At 38.3% G+C, this 22629-nt stretch overlaps 3 protein-coding genes across 5 annotated transcripts in view; all 3 read right to left on the bottom strand.

Annotated features, from left to right (window-relative positions):
- The window catches only part of LOC143135112 (lysyl oxidase homolog 4), a 49804-nt gene extending 39988 nt beyond the window's left edge, over nt 1-9816 (bottom strand). Inside the window, exons 1-9 of the mRNA XM_076295836.1 lie at nt 9542-9816; nt 8447-9087; nt 7910-8124; nt 4202-4240; nt 3796-4006; nt 3034-3214; nt 1902-2056; nt 1496-1663; nt 381-534 (exon numbers count right to left, since the gene is read on the bottom strand). Of these exons, the coding sequence (XP_076151951.1) occupies nt 381-534; nt 1496-1663; nt 1902-2056; nt 3034-3214; nt 3796-4006; nt 4202-4240; nt 7910-8124; nt 8447-9087; nt 9542-9806 (2029 nt within the window). The 5' untranslated portion in view covers nt 9807-9816. The remainder of the gene's footprint in view (nt 1-380; nt 535-1495; nt 1664-1901; nt 2057-3033; nt 3215-3795; nt 4007-4201; nt 4241-7909; nt 8125-8446; nt 9088-9541) is intronic.
- Nucleotides 9817-14169: 4353 nt separating this feature from the next.
- On the bottom strand, nt 14170-22367 carry LOC143135103 (mitogen-activated protein kinase kinase kinase kinase 3-like). Its single transcript, XM_076295824.1, has 7 exons — nt 22226-22367; nt 20588-20759; nt 18628-18696; nt 18406-18498; nt 17900-17970; nt 16526-16581; nt 14170-15561 (listed from the first exon to the last, which is right to left on the bottom strand). Exons 1-7 carry the CDS (start codon nt 22247-22249, stop codon nt 15474-15476), a joined length of 573 nt encoding a protein of 190 aa, XP_076151939.1. The 5' UTR covers nt 22250-22367; the 3' UTR covers nt 14170-15473.
- Nucleotides 22358-22629, bottom strand: part of LOC143135078 (mitogen-activated protein kinase kinase kinase kinase 3-like) — a 102922-nt gene continuing 102650 nt past the window's right edge. The window contains exon 26 of one of the 3 annotated variants that reach the window (XM_076295807.1): nt 22358-22550. In XM_076295807.1, coding sequence (XP_076151922.1) covers nt 22475-22550 — 76 coding nt within the window. In that variant the 3' untranslated portion in view covers nt 22358-22474. The remainder of the gene's footprint in view (nt 22551-22629) is intronic. The other 2 variants (XM_076295809.1, XM_076295811.1) reach the window with 2 other exon arrangements.

Below are 22629 nucleotides of genomic sequence, written 5' to 3'. Positions count from 1 at the left end.
TATGTGGGCATTTTTGTATTTTCAAATTACGAGCTACTTGTATTTTAATTAAATACATTTTTCACATCAGTATTTTGTATTTTATTTTGTTATATTTTATGAGCCAATATTTGTAGTTTGTAACAAAATAGTTTTTGATGTACACAGCACATCTGGAAGGGTGGCCTAAACACTTTTTTGTGCATACATTTGTTTTCTCTGAATCATTTGAGAAATTATCTTCAAATGTAGGATGTAGTATGTAGGTTTCTATGCAACATTTGTATACATGAGGCCCACAGTTCACTACTGTATTAATTAATGTTTCTACAGTTGTAGTTGCAACATTACTTTGTTGCTGTGTATTCTTGGCATGTCTGAATTCAGATTGAATTACTCACTCTCTGCACAGGTGACCCCAGCTGCTTTGCCACTAGGACAGTATACATGTGAATTTCTGCGACACTGCTGAAGGGACATCTCTGTGCCAATACAGTGTGTACCGCTTAAGATAATTTCCCCAGCATTTTGGTTGCCAGGCCAGTACCAAGTTTCCTAAATAAACACACACACAAAAAACACACCAACAGGAGTTAGTTTAGAGTACGGAAAGCTAAAGAGGAAATAGACCCTAGAAAGGAAATAACAGAAATGCAGTAGGTCACCCAATGAATCTCTGCTATTAGAGGCATTTAAAGAGGCATCATCATATGTTTTCCATTCTCACTCTTCATGGGTTATTTACTGAGTGGAACCCCTGTGAAAATTAGTCATTTTATGTGCATGCATAAAGCACATTGCCATTTAAGTTCAGTCCAATCTAAGCACTAACAGTTTTATTTTTAAGTTTGTTTTCACTCCAAATGTCCTGCTTTCTTTCTTTCCCTGGACTGGTTTAGCATTTTCCTGAGAAGCATGCAATTACCCTCTACATGGGAAATAACCCAAAGGAGAAAAACAAACTCTGTCAGGAAACAAACGGAGCAGAGAATTCAAAATCTGAGTTAATACACAGTGCTAAAGTAAGTCGTACAGTACCAGTAAGTACAAAAAGTTATATTGTTGTTGAACTTCCATCCACACAAATCAGTGTTATTTGCCCTGATTTTCAAGCATTCTTTTCAGCACGCTCACCCTTGGAGAAGACTCACCTGCAAATCAAGCCCATTGATAAAATCTGGAACTTATAAACATGTCTTAGGAAATAGTTCTATTCCTGACCCCTGAACTCATCATTCAGGAAGTTACTAAAAAAAATTTCTCCTTCACAGGTCTTTTTTTAGTTTAAGTTTAGAGAATTTTGCTCCTATGTCTGTGAAATCTATACAATCATTTTTATTTTTTATTTTTATGTTATATTAATTTTGTCAATGTTTGGCTGCACTTGTTTGTTATGATATTTTATAATGGCTGCGGCTTACAAATCCGAACCAAAGCTAAGGTTGTCTGAGAATGTGAGATAAATAAATAAAGGAAAATAGCTACCAGTTGGGAAGGAGGGGGCAAGCATACATACCTGATGGGCTCTAGAGGCAAAGCCATAGCCCAGCTGTCTGCACAGCACCATGGCCTCACGGATCCCCCAGTTCTCACTGCAAACAGCTCCCCAACGTTGAGTCTCACCCACTTCTATCAGAACCTCCACACGGCCCTCTGCCGGGTCCCGGCCACCAGACAACCTCACCTAGGAGACAGTGAACAGGGAGGGAATAGGGCATAGTAAAACTACTACTACTACTACAACAGTAAATAATAAATCATTCAATAATATGGTTAATGATGCATAATATAATATGTTTTACTTAAAGTTATACAGTACATGTTATTTCATAAACTTCTTTTATGGTTTCTTTAAATTGTATAATACTTCTGCATAGAAATACAAATTTATGCATGTTGAAAAAGAGAGCTGGCATTCTGACTTTGGTCTCTAGGCCCATGCTTGGGACATGACAGCGAACTGAGACATCCTGGTTGTGTTTGCAGCTCCTGAGAGGGACCTCACGATGTTGACACTGTTTGATGGAGGTTTCTTTGCCAGTGCACTGTACCATGTTCATGTGAATAGGACCGGTCCCTATAAAACACCAAAAAGCATCAACTGTATTGTAGAGATGTCTTTGTGGATTAGTAGTGTATGTACCTATACAGAACCAGGCTCTAAAATGTAGATCTACGAATACCTACAGACACATTCACATTTTATATTTAGTTGCTCTTCCCCTCAATATGTCAAATGGATCAGATCATGGAGGTAGCCATATGTGAGTGATGTGGACAGCAAGAACTGGGTGTGCAGCGGACCTCAGTGGCAAAATTATACACAAGAACACCAAAGGCACTGTTTAATAGTTGAAAATAGAACCCTCTTTAGATGGCAAGAGGAAAAAAAGTGTATGTGATGTAAAGAATCCCTGTAATTTGGTCTGAAATAGAAGATTATCTCATCATCATGGGCTTGTGTAAACGTGTCAGTTGTTGCCATGTGCTATGTTTGTTTTCTAGACAGTCATTACTCTTGTAAACACTGTTTTTCTACAGGTGGTTGAAAGATGTTGCAGATTTAAAATAAGGAAAGAATAGCCCTCTCTTGCATCTTTATTTGAGAGATATTGGTGATGTAGTCATTCCAAATTAACAAACAAGTAGCTGCATGATGAAATTAATTAGTTTGCCATAAAGGCAAAAATAAATAAGAAATGGGTCATGGATTTCATGACCATGCATGACCAGTTAACTAAATGGATACTAAAAGCCACCACGTTTTGTGACTGGCTTTCAAGGGGTCCCAAGATGAATAGTTGTGGGCACTTAAGAGGGCGTTATATAAAGCAAATCACCGTAGGACAGAATTTCGTAGGTAATAAAATAATACTTGATAAAAATGTATTCATTACAGAATACTCTGTTTGAGAGGTTTCATGAACCAAGACCTTGAAAACAATATTATTACAATTCAGATATATTATTTGTCTTTTTCTATGCAATGGACATCCTGAATGTGAGAGAAAAGTTCATTTGTGATCTTTTTTCCATATCTTGGCAAAAAATTACCTTGACCCATTTGGGCTCCTTTAAGGGCCTCCTTAGCTGTGCCAAAGCCCAACTCCCTACAGACAACGCTTGCAGCTGTGATGTCCCACATGTGGTCACACACAGTCCCCCATTTTCCCTCCCGGAGCACCTCCACTCGCCCTTCGCCCAGTCGTGGTCCTGCCTTCAGGCGCACCTCTGGCTGGGAAAATAATAGTTCAAGTGTTGGATTTGGGGTCCTACTTGTATACATAATGGATTGTTAATGGTCATTTACACATGAAGTGATACAGCCTTTTCTCACAGAAGGTAATAGATGCTTAAAGGAACAGCTTGGGAAATTAGCCGTCTACCCCAGGGTTAGTCATGATGATGCAAACCTTTTTGCAAACTTTCTTTTCTAACCCAGTCTGACACTTCCACAAGCTAGCTTAGCTTAATTCACGGGAGGTGAAGACTTCCTAACAACTCCAAAAATCTTAACATGTTGTGACTTGTGTATTTAAATAACAATGTAACAAGACATAGTGATTTTCTAAGCAGATATACTGTATAACGCCTGTTCAAGCAGTCAGTGAAGTGAAAAGTAGTTCAAAATATGAAGACTTTGGTTCCAAAACGCTTAAAACATTAAAAAGTCATGTTATTTAATTGTATATTCACTATCAATAAAATTGCAGATTTGTTGATTTGGCTGGTTGATTTGTTGATCAAATAACATTACTTGGAAAACAAAATGGAAAAACTAAAATTTGAAAAACTGAAAAACATCAAACTTGTTACCTTTGTTGCAGGTCGAGATATTGTCCTGCCAGCAGCTCGGGAAAATTGAGACCCTGGTACGCATCGTACTACTGCTGGCATGCCACCAACACAAGGCACATCATTATGAGGGACAGACAGCCGAGTCCGACAGTCAGTCACTGATGGCTCTGTACCTAGACACTGCACCTCCTCCACCCAGTAGCCCTTCTTAGTGACCATTACACTCAGTCTAGGAAAATTTTTTATAACAATACATTAATACATTAAATGTAGGGTTGAAAAAAACCTAATGACAATACATTAATACATGTAGGATTGAAAAGAGAACGAATTATTGGAGGTGGGGACTGCAGATTTGACATTATAATGCATGATTATTAAATATAAATACTAAAAATAAAATCTGCAAACCAGATTACAGTACCTCGTAGAGGGGTCTGCTATCTTAGTGTCCCACAATTTCCTGTGATAGAAAACACAAATATTGTTGAAAAAAAGATGATACGGTTAAGGTACTAATATGCAAATGAACAAAAATGTATGTAGCATGGTTAATTTAAACTATGGCTATTACTAAACTAAACTATTTTTTTTTGTTTATTTAAGAATTCACATCCCCCCTCCGAACACATAGGCACACACATTCACAGACACAATGCAGATGCAAAAAGGCTTTGTATATACAAATGTACACACACATAAACATGATCAGGATATGCTACAGAGACAAAACAAACTAAGAATGCAATGTGGTTTTGAAGTTTCACAGAAGCCACATCTAGATCTCAATGTTTTCATTGTTCAGTCAAAAGCAGCCAAACCCAAGCCTTCATCACTCCCTCTCTCTCCACACAGCCTTGCTCCCCAGTGGCCATCTGTCTGGTGTAATACACTCAGTCGCTTTGTATAGAAACGTCTGGCAAGAGAAGCACTCATGGAAAATGCTGCATACACCATTTTATAACTCCATGAGCCGAGCTAAATGCAGCTTGAAGTTACGCTGAGTTAACAGTAACAGCTGGGGGTAACCAGCTGTTTATCCTAAGGTATTACTCCACCTTAAGACAAAACTGGACGGAAACCTGTGAGTCCCTCCTATTTCAAAAATGGAATCAGGAAACGGGTAACTGGGCATTAAAGTTAAATAGACATACGGCAGTGCAGAAACCTCAAGCTTCTGTTCAGTGGTCACACCACACAAACAATGGTAAATCTAGCACAGTTGCTTGGCAAAGATAAAAATGAATCTTGAGAAAAAGGAAAAAGAAAGAAAGGCTCAATGAAAACTGTAACAGAAAATCCACTTGTCTTTTTGTAATGTACCAAGGCCATATGCACTTAGTCTGGATTTGGGATTATGGTTTATAAGACTATGTAAGGCTGATATTATAACAGCAGTCTGGAATTGTAAAAAGGAAAGCCTATCCACTCTACAGACGCTTGTGAATGAAGCAAAGGCTGAGTCACCAAAACAACCAACCACACCCCCTGCTTTTTTAAGGCAACCCCAAGGCTGTGGCGTCCACTTGAACTTCTGCCATATAGCCCAAACTTAGTTGTTTTGTCACATTTACACTACATATGCAGTGTGTTTTCCAGACACTTTAAAGACTAACAGTCTGTTAACATCAGAATAAAAATGCATAGGCATTGTGAGGAAGATAGAATGCTTAAGTTCAGTTAGACATACAAATGGACATGATCAGAGAAGTCACAAGAAACAGATGGAAAGAGGGCATGTATTGGGTGTGCTAGAACACATTGCATTTAACCTGATCTCTGGTTGCTGGCTGACACATTTGTGCACCCAACCAGGGATATAAATATATTACCCAAACATTAGTCTTCTAACTCCAAGCTTTTCTCAGCTTATTTTATGCACAAATCATTACTGAGCTATTAAATAACCACAGCACCAACTGGCTTCATAACAATGGTATCTTAAGTTCCTATCATGCAATAACAACCACAAAATGCTGATTAAACCTAGAACATGTTATCAACAGGCTCTAATCAGTACAAAGACTCAACAATAATATCTGATTCTGCCCTACACTGTGTGCAAAATAAACAACATAATGCACATTATGTCTTTTGCCAAAATTGATCATTCAATAAATACACTGATATGTATTGATTCAATAAATATGCTGGTTCGTATTTGAAAGTGAGAAATGTATCTTTAAATAAGGAAACATGCTACCCAAGGAGTATAAGGGCAAAACGTTGTTGGCAAATAGTATGACTTAAATAGATCCCATACCACATTTCTCATATTTATTCACAACATCAAATAGAAACACAAACACACACACACACCAACCTATTTACTCACACATACATCATATGCAAACACGTGTACACTATTAAAGCCCTTATTATGAAAGAAAATAAGTAAGGTTAGGCACCTGGCTTGTCCTGTGCACCTAATTCACAATCACAACGTAAACTGAAATCTCTTAAACTATAATGAATATTTTGCCTCAGTGTCTCAATAAACGTTAATACATTAATTGTATATTCACTGTCACGGCCATTAACTGTCAATAAACAGCTAATGCAAGAGATGAGCTTGGCTTTCTCCTCTCTATTATCAATGTCAGTTACACACAAGTGCAAACTATGCAAATGGAGGTCAACTACAACTTTCTTCCTCAGCTGAAGAAACCATATCCTGTCTCAAAGACAAGAGGCAAGCAGAGGTGACCTCTGTCTGGCTTTATAGAGGAAAAGCGGCTTAAATAGTGTTGGCTAACTAAATGGTAGTATTAGGTTAGCTATCTTCTCAGAAACAAGTGAATTGAAAGCAGTGGATAAACCCACCAATTGAGGCATCCTGTATATAGTGCATGAAAAGACTCTGTGGTCAGTCATTCAGACAGAGAAAGTCTGTCTCTAACTGTTTCCATTAATATATTTAGCTAAATGGTCAGACACATGGGCTGGACTCAACCAATATATTAAGGCCTTTGGTACCAAGGAAGTAACAACCTCTATTAGTAGATTTACTTTAGTGTATCAGGAAGTGTTTCCCTGTTACAAAACTCAAGAACCAGATAAAAAAAATAGAACAGGGCTTTCAGAAAAAAACAATGCTAGTGTCTCTGTAAGCGCCCCTGTTTTACCCTACATACCACAAGACATATACTTTCCATAGTACCGAGAAACCCACTGGAGTCTAAGCCCACAGCATAACGTGCATAAGGAGGTATGTCAGACAGACAGAGAATGACAGAAATGGAGGGGCAGAGAGAGACATGTAGACAGGGTAAATGCAAATTACAGACAGCAGACTGATCTCACTCTTTCTTCTAGATTCACATAATTAGGGAGGGAGAGAAAACAGTTTTGTGGGAGAGTAATGAGCTAGACTGAAGTGCACATGGCATTCAAGATCCCCAGTTCTGGAATTGTTGCTATGGTTAAGTCAACACAACCTGGTTAAATTGTTCAATGTCTGAAAGTGTGCAGTAGGTTTAATTGTAATAATGCAACCTCCACACCTCTTGGAGTTTTTACACTTACAAACATAACTCACAAACAGATGAAATACATATAAAATAAAATCACATATTGTCTCTTATTTGAGCAGATGTTAGTGCAAGCTCAAACAAGTGGATTGGAATTCACCCTTATCAATTCCCTCTTCCCCCATTATGCTACACAGGGCAAATTGTTTGATGAACAAAGTAGGTCTAAATCATTTTTCAATGATCTCCTTAGTTATAGTGACAGAAGAGCTTACATGAAATTGTGATGGCAGTGTTTTCTTAACGATTGCTTCCATACAATTGATTTATGATTAAGCCCTAACGGTGTTCTAACTCCCACATATAGTAGTGTAGAGTTGAATCTTTTATTTAGCTTTTGGGCCATGTTGTTCACATCATGTTACTGTGGTAACTACATTTACACTTGTAAAAGCTTGGTGATTTTTTTCAATAGTGATTGTTTACAGAGTTTATAAAATGAGCTATTGTACTACAATATATGTACAATATGTACTACATAATACTACACAGTTTAAGAAAAGGTTCCAAGCATGGCTGGTCTGAACAAAATCAGAGTGACTTGAAATCATGATAGTGGGTATGATGGGTATTGATGGTCTACTGACGGTTGTTGCTCTCACCTGTATGTTGGCTCATCGGGCTGTTCTGCTGCAGGAAATCCCAGCATGCCACATGCCACCTGGCTACTTCTTAAATTCCAACCCAGACTACACACATGGCGCCACCTCCCATCCAGCTTCACCTCCACCACACCCTCTGTTACTACGGTGGGTTTCCTGGTACTTGTCAGCACAGGCCGCAGGCGAGCCTCATCAAGATTCACCCTGGTGGAGCCCTAAGATAATGAAAGAGTGATGATGTACAGTACAGTAGGTCAACTCACACAATATGTTACAAAAAACAAGAGAAAAGATCCTCCAAAATGTATTCAAATGGAAGTTATTTTCTACAGGGGAAGCATTAAGACCCATTTTCAATGCAAGCTACACTTGAACAAACTTTAACAAAAATTATAATGTTATGAATATATTTCGATGTATGGCAGAGATATGGAACATTATTTGCACATTTTATCTCCATAGGCCTTCATCTGTTGTGCCAAAAGAAACAACACAACACAAACATGAATATCTAACATTTATGTTATCTGTGTTCACCTGGTTGTACTGGTCAGTGAAATCAAAGTTAAGGTTGTTCTCCTGCAAGTTGGCATGCTGGGCCATCTGCCTGGGCGCTGATTGTGGACCCTCATAGGTGGGTGTCTCTGGAGCAGGTGGTGGTCTTCGATAGGCATCTGTATTAGGAGTCTGATTTATTGTCTGTGAGGTGGGTGAACTGTGAGACCCCACTTGGAGTCCAGGGCTTGACTCGCTATCAGGTGCCTGCCTATAGGCTCCCACATTGCGCAGGCGGTTTGGTATCTGGTGGCCTTGGGGCAGTGAAGGCTCTTGGTTGCGGCGCCGATCATGATTGAAGGGGCGCAGTTGGATTTGATGGCCGTGCCTTTGATTGGGACCCTGGCGGGAGCCAGACCTATGAATTGCAATCTCATGACCCCTCCTCCGGGGGGGCTCTGGGATGTTGGAGATCTGAGGGGAGCGGGGTGACTGGAGTGAGGGGGAGGGAGGATGGACTGCAGCTTCTGAGGGCTGGATGAAAGTTCGCCCCTGCTCCGGGCTACACACAACACCTAAATCTTCAGCATGGGAACAGTCATTGATGCCCCAGCCATTTGAGTGGCAGTCTGCCAGTGAGCTCTCAGTGCCTGAGCAGAGAACGTTGTCCAACCAGATTTGGCCTAGAGTGGGCAAGAGGACAAGAAAAGGTTTGTTGCCCTTATTTCGTCCAAAACAAAGAAATGTGCAAAATGTATTTTTAAACACACAGCAGACAAGGACAAGGAAATATTTAGGTAGTCTTTTCAAGCAAACTGTTCTGTTGAATAAGTATAATCTTTGTACATGTTTAAATAGCCATATTGTCAAAAATTGTATGATGAAAGCATCTGCACATTTCACCAGCTACTGTATTATCCTCAATGAAAAAGGGACACTTGGGGAAGAGCACTAGAGGGATGTACTTGCTGTGTATTGTTTAATAGTTCAAGCAATATCTGATGCTTCTACTGTTAAGATATTTACTGTTTACCTGATGTTGCCAGACCATTCTTTCTCTCTGCCTTTCTGTCAGAGAGACCAATGCAGACATGCAGAACATATGCACACAAAACCTGTAACACTACATGTACATACCTTGTCCTTGCCCAAATTTAGCACTGTGGGCCCAGGTAAGGCCCTGCAGAAAGCCCAACTCCCGGCACACTACATTTGCCAGGTTTATGTTGACCTCATCGTCACACACTGTTCCCCACATATTGTTGTAGAACACTTCCACTCGGCCCTGGGTGGAACTGGAGCCATTGCCTGCAAGACGCACACGAAAACCTGGAGGGGCTCCATGACCATAGGGGAAGAGGAGGAGGTTCAGGGTCAGGAAATAGCCCAGCATCATCTCCATCAGTGGAGGCTAGACCTGTAATATCAGTTTAGCATTTATAAAAACCATTAGCCAAATACCTGAAAAGAACACCCTAATCACATCAACACCTTCGAGTCAAGTCCATAACTTTGCTTGATTAAGCATAATTTTCACTGCATCAGAGAATTTTGAGAGAAAAACATTGTTTGATTAATGAATTATATTTTTGCGCTAATGTACAGATGTGTAATCTTCAACAGCAAAGTAAGCGAAATACAGAAATGCGAAATGAAACTAAACGATCTCTGTTTATAAAAGGTCTGAATGTTGGGGTTACAGTTTTTGTTTGTTTTCCCCTGAGGTTTTAACTTTGTTTTGTGTAGTATTTATGAGCACTGCAAAAAGCTAAAACAGTCAAAAAGAAACACAATACCAGCATACACACTAAATATGCATTCATCTGACAGCTATGTAATTAGCAACATAGATATTTCAGCACATTCAATGTTATAAATCCAAAGCCCTTAGGGACTGTCAAGATAATTACTGGGGTTAGTAACAGCAAGCATTTAAACTGAAAAGGAAAGCAATAGAGAGAGAGAGATAGAGTAATAGAGACTCTTCAAGCCTAAATACTGTATATGAAAATATGTGTATACTGTACAATTTAAGAAAAACAACTGACAAAAAAGGCAAAGAGAGTGCTGATGGACGTGGGCATGCTGGAAACATTGTAAAAGCTACTGTGCTATTATTTAATTTGAAATGACTATTTCAGTCTACAATAACCACCAACTTTTCTTGCCAGTGGTGCTGCAAAATGGCAAAAACCTCTTCAAGACTCTCATATTGTAAAGTCTTCCTGTTTGATTTTAAGCACCAACAAATATGAGAAAAATAATGAACAGGAAAGCAAACAAAGATATGACAGTAATTGTATTAAAAAAAAAGAGTTATGACTTACCAACACTGATGCTTCTTCAATGAGTGAAATGTGTGTGTGAGTGTGAAGAAAGGGAACATTTCTCTCCTCCCTCCCTTCTTTTCTGTCCCTCCCTTTTGCCACTGTCATCAACCCTCTACATCTCTCTTGTTTTATGTAAATCTCTTTTATGTAAAAATCTTTTTTTACACAGCGCACTACTTTTTTCACCCACAAATATTAATTTAGCCTATTCTAAAATTACTATTTTTCAGCATTGTTATTGAGTATAATACTGCATCATTATTTTGTAGTTAATCCAGCAGATTTATCAGTTACACTAACTGACCAGTGGTAGTTACAGTAGATTAGATCATTAGATCAGGGAACTCCATATTGCTGGCAAAATCACACCTATCACCGGAAGCTGTCTCATTGACCTTCTCCACAACTTCAAATCATATTTGCGTAAGGCTGGTCCACGTGAGGAGGACTTACACAAGGTTGTGGTTGTGTGAATTCACTGCCTGTGCTTGATTTTTCCTTAGTTCCCTCTCCTTCTTTCTATAATTGTACAGTAGCAACCATGATGGCTTCCACACACCCAAAATTAGTGGTATGGTGAAATAAATATGCTCTACAACACAAAGTCTGAATCCACATGTTCCTCAACAAATCTTGTGCTGTCAGGATGAAAGTTTGCAAATATCATGAGTATATGACATATAGATGTAAGCTATAGTACTGGAACCAACAGTAGATGCCAATTTCTCATCTTGATAATGCTGCAGCCCTACTAGTAAGCACAGACTTCACAAACCAGTGAACATATCTGATATTTTATAAAGTCTGAGTCACTCCACTGCAGTGTACTTGCCATTACTCTAATTTCAATATAGACCAAATTAAGACATGATTCCAATAAAAGTAGTTTCTTTCCATGAAGTTATCTGTCACCCTCTATTGGTGATAATATATACTCACAAGTGCAACACCCTTGCAGTGCAGTTGCATGAAAATATCTGTCACTGGGCTCCTGTCTTATAAAGGCCTTATAATCACATTAAATATGAAGCTTTTACATGATCCAGACGTAATTTGTGTGTTTGTGCATGCGTGCATATACATATTTGTGTTTATGTGTGTGTGTGTGCATGTGCGTACGTATGCCTACATGTCTACTGTGTATGTATGTGTGTGCATGTGTCTTTATGTGTGTGTGTGTGTGCGTTTATGTGTGCGTGCCTGAGTGTGTGTGTGTGTGTGTATGCGTGTGAGTCTGTGATGCGTGCATACGTATGCCTACATGTCTACTGTGTGTGTATGTGTGTGTTTATGTGTGTGTATGTGTGTGTTGTGTGCATGTATCTTTACTCTATGTGTGTTTGTGTGTGTTCATGAGTGTTTGCGTGTGTTCATGAGTGCGTGCGTGTGTGCATGCGTAGTGTACAGTCACTAAATGTACAGTAGACATGTATTAATTTATTGTATGGTCCCCCATGAACGGTATTCCACGAACCTTGGCCTACACTTCAAATTCTGTGCAGGTTTGAACAGCCAAAGATACCTGCGATTACTAGCCTAGAAATCTAGACGCGAATTACATTTGCTGCCAGGGCTAGTCTAGCAACTCTCCGTTGGCTTGTAAGCTCCAGAAATCGAAACTTAATCAGGGCATTGAAATCGTGTATAGAGTCGTTTGGTGGGCTTAACATAATGATTGATGGCAGAGTTGCAACGGTTTGGCTTGAATTCCCTGCTACTTGAAAACAAATATCCTATTGCGTCCTATTGCGTGCAGAGGGAATTTGAAAGACAACTGATTATCCCGCCCCTCGGACTGAGCACTGCGAACGGTAAGTGCCCAGACCCTACATTTTAATGTGGGTCTGGCTCGCCAGGCTATGCGATTACAACACTTAATTTTTGCTTTTTCATTTTTAACTAGGTGGCGCTATACATCAAATTAGTGTTTATGGGATGGTTTAATATGACCCCTTGAGATCAACATACTAAAAAAATGTGGTCCTCCTAGGCCCTTTGGTTCTCAAGATATTCACAGAAAACGGTGTCCCCCCTACCCTCCTTTCGGGGTCCAGTCCTGTGGGGGGTATCGGATCAAAACGAAAAACAATGGTTCCGTGTCATCCTTGTGGGGCTACATGCCCAACAAGTTTCGTGCACCCCGACCCCAGTCTTCAGTGTCCCGGGAATCGTTGACACAAAATTACTGAAGAAAAACAAAAACCAGAAGAAAAATAACTCTAAACTAAACCTACATGACCGCCGCTTCGCTGTACGGTGGTCATAATAATTTTGGCTGTTTTTAATGTAATAAAGCCCATTATAAATCACTTGTTTTACTAAATTGTGGTCTCATTATATTAGATTGTGTGCTTGATTTAGTAAATCGTCCACACATTTTACTATATCGTGTGCACATTTTCCTAAATTAATTTTGCTCATTTTACAAAAATAGTTTTCTATAAACCAAAAATATCTTGCAATGACCCCTCCAGGGTTTTGTAGGTAAACCATTTGAACAAAACATAATTTCTGAAATGTTTTCTCTATTGTTAACGTGAGATATGTCTCCATGTAGGATGGTGTCAACCAGTGAAGTGAAAGCAGGTAATGTTTCACGATTCTCGCGAGATGTATCCGGGTCGATGACACCTGAAGTTGTGAGGCTGTTTTTTTTAATGCAGATCGCTAATCAGCTATATGCTCTTTAATGTCACGTGGGCCAGACAGAAGAGGGACACTGCTTGCTCTGTTCTGTCCTTTCCAAACTGTATTAAAATGGTATGTTTAGCTGCCAAAATTTCTAAATTATCACAGGGGACAAACCCCCGGACCTCCACTAATATCGTCTGCACCTCCTCTCAGAAAATACTTCGGTAACACTTTACTTGACGATATCGACATAAGAGTGACATGACACTGTCATGACACATAACCCTAAAACATAACCCTAACCCTAATCATAACCCTAACTCAAACTCTAACCCTAATCCGTTATGATAAAAACCGAATGACACTTAATAACAGAAGCGCTATGTCATACTGTAAACGTTTATGACTTGTTTACCCTGTAAAATACCAAAAGGACGTGTATTTTTTTGTTGGAAAACCCATATTGTAGTTCTGAAAACTACAATAAAATGTGACTTTTTCTGGCGATAAGCAAGTAAAAAAAAAAATGCAACGTTTAGCCTCATAGACTCCCAATCATTTTGCACTCGCTCACAATCGCCCTTGTGAACTTTAACCAGTTTCAATACAATGGGAGTTAATAGGAAGTGAACAGTCTCTCCATAAACGGGCTCTGCTTGTAGCTTCGCTACAAGTAGTTGAGCTACTGCCCATCACTGGAGATAATGTAAGAAATGCTATGAGACAAATCTAAGTTGAGGTGAACATAAGGACATAAGGCACAGAACAGTTTGACACCACCTGACAGCAAAGATTCAAGACCAAATTGTTATATTAAACTGGAATATTTATTATCATTGTCAACAATATTTTTTATTATTGTACCTTATTTGTTGAGTTCCTGTACCATTGTCTGGGTTATTTAAAATGCTTCATCAGTAGCCCTATATGTAGCCCATGAAAACAAGAGTAAACTCTTTATGACATTTTCTCCTTTGATTCTGTCATGGTCTGACCTAAATACAACTCCACATTCAGTCAGTGGGCATATCTTATAAGATGAGCCTGGTTAAAGGGAAACTCCAGTCAAACAACAACATAGGATATAGCTTAGCCTTTGGGGGCAGCTTAGTGGATTACTGATTGTGGCACAAACTACTGTCAATAGAGTTCGGTAATTGGCCTGTGCAGACTCTGTTCTCACAAGATGACGACAACCTGAAGAAGAGTTTATGCACTGACTGCATAGTCATTTTTCTTTACCTTCTTGCCCACAAAGACTATGCTATATGATATTCAGCTGTACATGTAAACGCATATTCCGGTCTAACACAAAACTGCAACAATTAACATCGTTTTGGTCCCAAGCAAAAATTTACATTTATCATCATCCAAAAATAGACCCTAGGTTGTTAGACCTCCATTTCCCTTTCAGTATGAAGTGTAACAGCGAGTGAAATTTTAGCTATGGCCCCATTTATATTCATTACATACAGTCATGTGCAGGATTTGTGGACACACACTTGATAACATCTAGAATTACTGTGCAAAAAAAGCAAGTTTTGAATAAAACTTTAAATCATTAACACAGCTTTGTATAAAACATGGAAAACTATAAAAAAAAGCATAAAAGTCGATGAAGGTGGGCACTTCTTAATGATTTTGTAAAACATGCACAATAAACATGTGACCTAAAAGCAAACCTTCATAATTTGATATTATACATAAATTGCACATAATATTTCTACAAATATCAGTAAACTGGATATGAATAGATATCTACATAACATATATTTATACATTTCAAATTGATGTCTATATTTAGCCTACAACAGTTAGACCTTCAGAACTTTTGTGGTCAGTATTAGTGCTATGAAAATAATAATAATAATAATAAAAGTGTAGTACTACAAAAATTTGAAACTGTACAGAAATCGTACATTTACATATGTTCTTTTTCCTTTTAAAAAAATTGTATCTTTTTTCTTTAAGTTAATTAAAGCATTATGGTGACATATTTCTACTGTTATGATGGTGGCTGTCTGACTTGTAACTTCAACACTCAACCACTAGGGCAAATATTTCAAAGATCCAAAAAGTTTGATGATCATATTCTGTATACAAGAAGCTCAATAGCTGTTCTCATGTCCTGCCAGGATGTAAAGGTTACTGTGTGCTCTAGGGTCGTCCGTTGGCCTGCTTTCCAAGACTACAACCCTGTCAAGCCACAGAGAAATTTGTTCATATACTGAGATATATCATATTTATAACATGTCAACTGCAATGAAACAAAACATTTTAAAACATCAGCCTACATTCCACACAGTTGTTTAGGTATAAAGGGCATTGTGTGAAATACAGGGGTGGGTGTGGGCAGGACCTCCTGATTGACACCTGAGACCCCCTTAACACAGATGACTCTCATTAGGCTACTGTGCTGTGCCCATCAGTGGCATGACTAGATAAACCAACAATAACCTGATAACTACCAGTAACCTGAATAAAATGAGAAGCTATATATATTTTCCTTTTACATAATTACATTTAAACTACGAGAAAGACTATGGGGATGCATATGGATGCATATGATTTGGTGACTGAAACATGTCTATATTTCACTCAGATGGGTAGAAGTGGAAATGTCAAGCTAACAGGTCATAACATTCCTCCACTGCTGGCAACTAGGATGTTTATAATACCTTGGCCTATTATTACGACTGTTAGGCGTACTCGATACCCTAAGAACAGACATCCTATTGTGAACCATTTGAGTGAACCATTCCTAAGTCTAAACGGGAATTTAGCCCATCTGATGACAGAACAAGGAGAAGGAATTTAATTTGACATGTGGGAGTTATAGGATAGGAAATTGATATTGATACTTCTGGTAAAAAGCAAAAAAGCAATCTGAAGGTGGCTAAAACCACAACCTCCTACAGTTGAGTATTTCAAAATGACATACATATTTTGTAGAAATATGTGAATGCAACTTATGTTTCCAGAAGACAAATGGAAATCTTAAGATACTGGGTTTTGTTTATCATATACACATTAAAACCCATAATTAAAGAAATGGGGAACAAATAATGTCACAATTTTAATTTGCCATGGTGGCTCAAATAAAACAGTTGCCTTACACACCAAGATACAGCAGAAAATTAAAGGTGCTTTAATCTCTCACCTGTCTGATCCAAGTAGCCTGAATATCCTTGTATTATCTGAGATCTCCTGTGTAATCTGAATGGCCGAGAGACTCAGTGTTTGTTATTAAAAGTATAGTTATTGTATTCATTTCAATACAATTCCATTGTATTACATTTATTTCCATACATTAGAAGAAGAAGAAGAAGAAGAAGAAGAAGAAGAAGAAGAAGAAGAAGAAGAAGAAGAAGAAGAAGAAGAAGAAGAAGAAGAAGAAGAAAAAGAACCACAAGATCATTAAAAATTATTTTTTATTATTATCATAATTATCTCATTGTACGTATCAATAGCTGGGTTTCCATTCCATAGGCGAATGCTAGGGGCACCCTGCATCCATAGGGGTGTCTGAAATAACGGCAATAAAAAAGGCTATTTTTTCACACCTGCTATCATTTCAAAATCTTACAAAAAAATTGGACTTTGAAATGATTACTTAAAAAACGGGCGCATCTGAACAAAGAGTGTGATGCAAATACAGACTGTGATGCAATCCTTCTTATCACTGCCTCATTCCACACATTACACGTTACCACTTAAAGTTGGAGATTCAGGTAGACCTTGCTGGAGCCTGTTGTGAGCGGTCTTTGCCTGAAAGGCAGCCAATCAGTGTGAAGCTCACTTTTTTTTCATGTGGATGCTAGATAAGCATGAGGTGGTGCTACTTGGCTGCTAAAATGAGCCTTTTTATTCCCAAGCCTAATTATTGGGTTTTAAATGGGCTTGTAAACTAGCATCTGAACATCTATTGGATGGACCAAAGTTGCATGGATGGTAAACGAGGTAAAATACTTCATTCCATCCATTCTATGTCATCTTTAAGATCACCGATTTTCAAAAATGTTACACTGTCATAAGCATGTAATCGTTATAAAGAGCTCTAAGCGATGCTGGGCAACGTCACTTCTGTTGAATTTCAAACAAAACAGAGAGCTAGCTTGCTACTTCCTCCCCCTCCCTCCCGTGGAATTGAAACTCTCCTAAACACGCTTCTCGTCTGTGATTTGCTGGAACAGTTTGTTATGTTTTCATGGACTAGGTTTGCCCAGGTTGTTTTTGTTGCCGTTCTTGGAGCCTGGGCTGAGATCGCGTTTTTTAACAGTGTATTCAGGACACAGACAGCTAACGGTTGGTTAGGTGATGTTTGCATTAAGTGACATAAAATGTTTTAGCCTAAAAAACGTGTGGCATCGCTTAGAGCACCTTTAAGATTTAAAAAGTAAGCAAAAACTCAATCTTAGCAGAGCTACCAGAAAGATGTCTGAACACTACACCATGGCATCAACTTGAAAATGACGTTAATCAATAGCATGAAACTCATGATCAGACTCAATCAAGACACTAAAGACAGACTTACCTCATTATACCTGAAGCTTCGACCTTGCATACCATGTCTCCAGAATGCTAAAACACTGTCCTGAAGACAAACTAAGGCAAAAAGAATACTTGAGATGCATAACAATTCGTTAAAAGGCATACAATTGAAGAGTCCACTTAAAATAAACATCAGGACAACTGAAAACTGTTAAAAGTATTCTATAAAAATCAAGTGAACCCAGACAAACCTGTTAATAAACTGAATTTGCTCTGCGAGTTGGTCTGGAAAGGAGCTCATTGACATCTATTTCTGAATTACTAAATAACCAGACACGTTTCTACGAAATTGAGTAAATAACTGCATTTAAAGCCTTCATTTACAAGAAAGATATGCACTTCTGAAACGATTTGATTTCACTTCTGGTTACGCTTGTGGTAGCAGTAAAATGGCAAGTTCTGCTCCTTCCCAGACGGACCTGCAGGGCAAATTTAAATTTTCTAACAGGTTCGTCTGGGTTCACCCAGGCTAGCAAACAGAGCCTTTACCTATAGACTCGATCTGGAAGTCAAATGTGAGTTCTGCTGATAGTTTCTTGCTTGATTTCAGCCTGCCTTGCAAATTCACTATTTTGATGTAGTCTGAGGGGAAATGGGTGGAGACGGAATACAATTAAATATTAATATGATAATATGATAACTAAAGCATTCATTAACATCTTTTAACTCTTAATATGGACAAATTTTTAGCATAAAACATTTTGGACTTACGATCTAGGCACACTAAGATGGTATCTCCATCCAGCTGAGTTAACTGTATTACAGAACTCTGAGGTATGTCTGAGAGGGAAAACAAATGCAAAGAATGTCAAAATAATTTAAAAAAAAGTTTTTGTGAGCATGAATAAATTGAAGGATCTTTCGTTTCACCTCTCCACATTGCATTAACAGTGTTTCTATAACTGTGTGCTACAATGATCAATACTTTTGAGTTATGGGTCCATGGATAACCTGCTTGCTAGCACATGTCAAAATACCAGATTTGTTTTTTGTTTCAGTGGCATGGGGGTATGGGTCAATAAACAACTAGGAAAATGTTTTCTGTATATATCTTGATTTTTGAAGTAACAGCCAATAATGTAATACTTTTAATGTAAAAAAGCAATTAATATCTTGCCAATAATGTAATAAAATTTCTGAACCAATAACGTAATAACTTTTTGCCAATAATGTAAAAAGTTATTACATTATTGGCTGGCTATTTTGTTATCGGTTGGGTAAAAAAACCAAAAACCTTAATGTAATTACTGCAGCCTATAATGGACAATCACCTTATTAGAGGCCAAGCACCGAAGGCACCCATAGTGTTTCTACCCTTTCTTTTTTTCTATTATAATTATTACTGGTGTTATTATTATTATAATGATGATTATGCATCTTTATTCCACTATGGGAGTCTATGGCAACCCATAGAAATGGTAGTCTGGTAAAAAGTTTAGAAATTTAGCACACTGATTCTGGACAGTCACATGATATACTAGCGTTGAGTTGCCATAGTAACTCTGGCCCATTAGGCTGTTTGGCCCCGTCATTGCTGCTTGCAGCTTTATTTTAAGTTTTATTGGATATAAAGTGTTACTCTTCCATGGCACATAGTTACTATTACCTCTTAGCTGCTTAAAGATCTGACCACCAGTGGTGTAGTCTAAGTGATACACAGGACTACGCTAGCTTGGCCACGCCTACTTAGATCTCCTTTCAGAGAGATACTAGTCTGGAACCCCATAGTTCCATCGGTCAGCAGATTACCTGTCCAATCAGTGACGAGGAATGACGCTATAGTTTCAAAATTGAAAGTGGCTTTGGTAAACCATGAGATTTTGCAACAGTCCCCTGAGCGCTGGAAATGGAAAAAAACTTTCCTCCAAAGACACCCGTGCCCCACAATCCCTGCCACCCTGAGCACTTTTCTGTCTACATGGGCAATACTACAGCCTACATTTAAAGCCAGAAACTGCTGTGTTGATCACAGTGTACCCACTACCGCTAACTAGACTACACCACTGCTGACCACACACACACACACACACACACACACACACACACACACACACAAACACGTCCTAATCTCTCTTTCTCCCTGGAAATTACAACATCTGTTTGTTTAAAAAAATGAATAATAATAATCACACTTCATGTCTTCATATCCTACTCAATCAACCACTCTTGCAACTCATGTAGGTGAATGTATGCATTTGTGAGTTTGCTTTTGCGTATATGTATGTGTGTATGTGTATGTGTGTGTGTGTGTGTGTGTGTGTGGGGGGGGGGGGGGTGTTAGGGTAATCATACACATATCCCAGAGACTGTTAGGGTCTGTGTACACATGGAATTTTATGAAGAAAATGTGTACATTCGAAGTAAATTGCAATTAACCTACGTGTCAAATGTGTGTGTGCACCTTCTCATCACAAGATATTTGCAATTGAAGCTCTAGATTTTTTGCATTGATGTCAAACACTAGGTGGCACTACACCACAAATAAGTCCTAATGTCCTGGGGCTATGCACCTCCTAGTGGCAAATTTAACATTTCAATACTTTCGCAATGGCTGCTGATTATTTCTCAAAAACTGAAAACTCTTATTTTGCGCGAGTAGAAACACTGCAGCATAGCCAAGGATCATAATACCCAGTACAAAATTGGCACATGAAAAGACTTAATACTATACCTGATTTGGTGACCCATGATAATGTGGAGTTTGGATTTACTGTCTCAAAACGAACCACCTGGTTGAATTCTGTGCCTTTGCTGACAGCCATACATATGAGTGGGTACTGGTGCTCTTGGACCACCAGCATCTCAAACACCTCCAGAGGACAGGGTAAAGGGAAGTCTATACTCTATAGAGAATAGAGTAATTACTAAATTACCCTTTCGTTACAGTGCAACAACGACAACAACAACAACAAAAAATGCATGCTGACTAGACAAGTCAAAAGAAAAAAAAATGCTCTGTAGAAAAAAATTGTAATGAAATGAAAATGAGCTAAGCCAGTTCAGTTCAGCACCCACTGCACTTGGGCAACTATAGCCTAAACCACATTAGAAGCTGTAATTTTTGTCTGGTTTTATGGGATTTTATAGAGATATAAATTGAAAACAATTGCCAAACGACATGCATGGGATTAATGCAACACTGATACATGGAATATTTATAATTTACAGAGAAATTCAGAGAGAAGACTGAAAGCAAATTTTGTTTAATTAAATGAAATTCTTTCCTCCCAGCACTCCCCTATTCTAAGCAATGGATTCCTTAGAACAAAATAGTTATATGCCTGCAGATTAAGCCACACAGTCATCTCAATATAAAGATAAACAAGAGTGCTTATATTTATTGTAATACATGCGTATAATCATGTGTATAATTATTTTGGTCAGAAAAAAATCAGTAGGTGTTAATAATAGGTGTTAATTCATATACAGTTGTGAGAATAAGTTTATGAACCCATGCTAAAGTTGACTAAAAAGAGCCCCACATCACCACATACTCTTCAGCATACTTAGAGATTGGCATGGTTTTTATTTCAGTTAGCCTAATAGCTGGTTTGATTTGCTTTGAGAGATGATCTTATGGAAAGTACCCCATGCCAATCTCTAGGTATGGTGAAGGGTATGTGATGATGTGAGGCTATTTTAATTCCAAAGGCCAACGGAACTTTATCAGGATGCATAATATCCTGGATCCATGAAATAACTGGCCTTTAAAAATAAAAATCTGCCTGCCTCTATGGGAATTTAACCTAGCGGTGTGTATACCTATGCCCCTTGTATTTTAAGGAAGAACATTTATTTATTTAAAATTGGTGTCCTTAAAGGGTTTGATTTTTCCTCATTTTTCTAATTAAGGCATTACAGTCAATTTCCAAAAGATGATTTTTTATTCCTCTTTTTAGTCAACTTTAGCATGGGTTCATAAACTTATTCTCACAACTGTACTAGGGTGAAAAACAAATATGGTCTGTAGGCAAGGTTGGCACCATATATGGTGGGGATATGATGTAAATACATAGTGCATGACAGATATATGGTCAATATTTTGGTTTGGTCTATTTTGCATATGTGGGCACGAACCCATTACAGACGATATGGTCCACATATGTCAAATGAGACTAACATGGCTGGCACATTTCAGCTTGAATATGCCTGTAAACACACCGTATGAAAACACACCAATGTAAACACACCAATGACTATACGATTTTAAATATTCCCAGACACAGAACCTTTTCATCCAGTGACAGACAGTAGGACTTGCTAAGAAATTACTGCTGTTCCACAGCCAGAATAAAAATAATAAACTGACCTTAACCAGCATGAATTTCTGCATGGATTCGACCCACTCCAAAAGAATGATACTGGACTGCAAGGCACTGCAGAGGTACTTATGACCAGTATATGGGTTTCTTACTGTGGAATGAAAAATCACTTACTGTAGTCACTGTAGACAAATTTCTCAGAATTTTTAACATGCTTCAAAATATTGAAAATAAATTAGTCTATTGCAAGCCAAGGTTTTTCATAGTCTGGTGTAAAGGTAACTGCCCAAGAAATATCACCCGAGACACTTGCCTACACAACACCTCTGGCATCCTTTTGTGTCTGGAATCTTATTGGAGACAGTGTATTTCCTGTAAACAAAATAATTGCAAGTCAAGTCTACTTTTGAGAGTAAAACAATTTCTAATTAAAATGGATATATTTAGGCTA

The sequence above is a fragment of the Alosa pseudoharengus genome, unplaced genomic scaffold (assembly GCF_046254945.1).
Source record: "Alosa pseudoharengus isolate Yale_2024_CS ecotype anadromous, Long Island Sound unplaced genomic scaffold, YU_APseudo_1.1 YU_APseudo_1.1_scf_1, whole genome shotgun sequence".
NCBI classification, from domain to species: domain Eukaryota; kingdom Metazoa; phylum Chordata; class Actinopteri; order Clupeiformes; family Clupeidae; genus Alosa; species Alosa pseudoharengus.
Note: the sequence above shows the minus strand (reverse complement) of the source record. Positions and strands in the feature narration are given on the sequence as shown.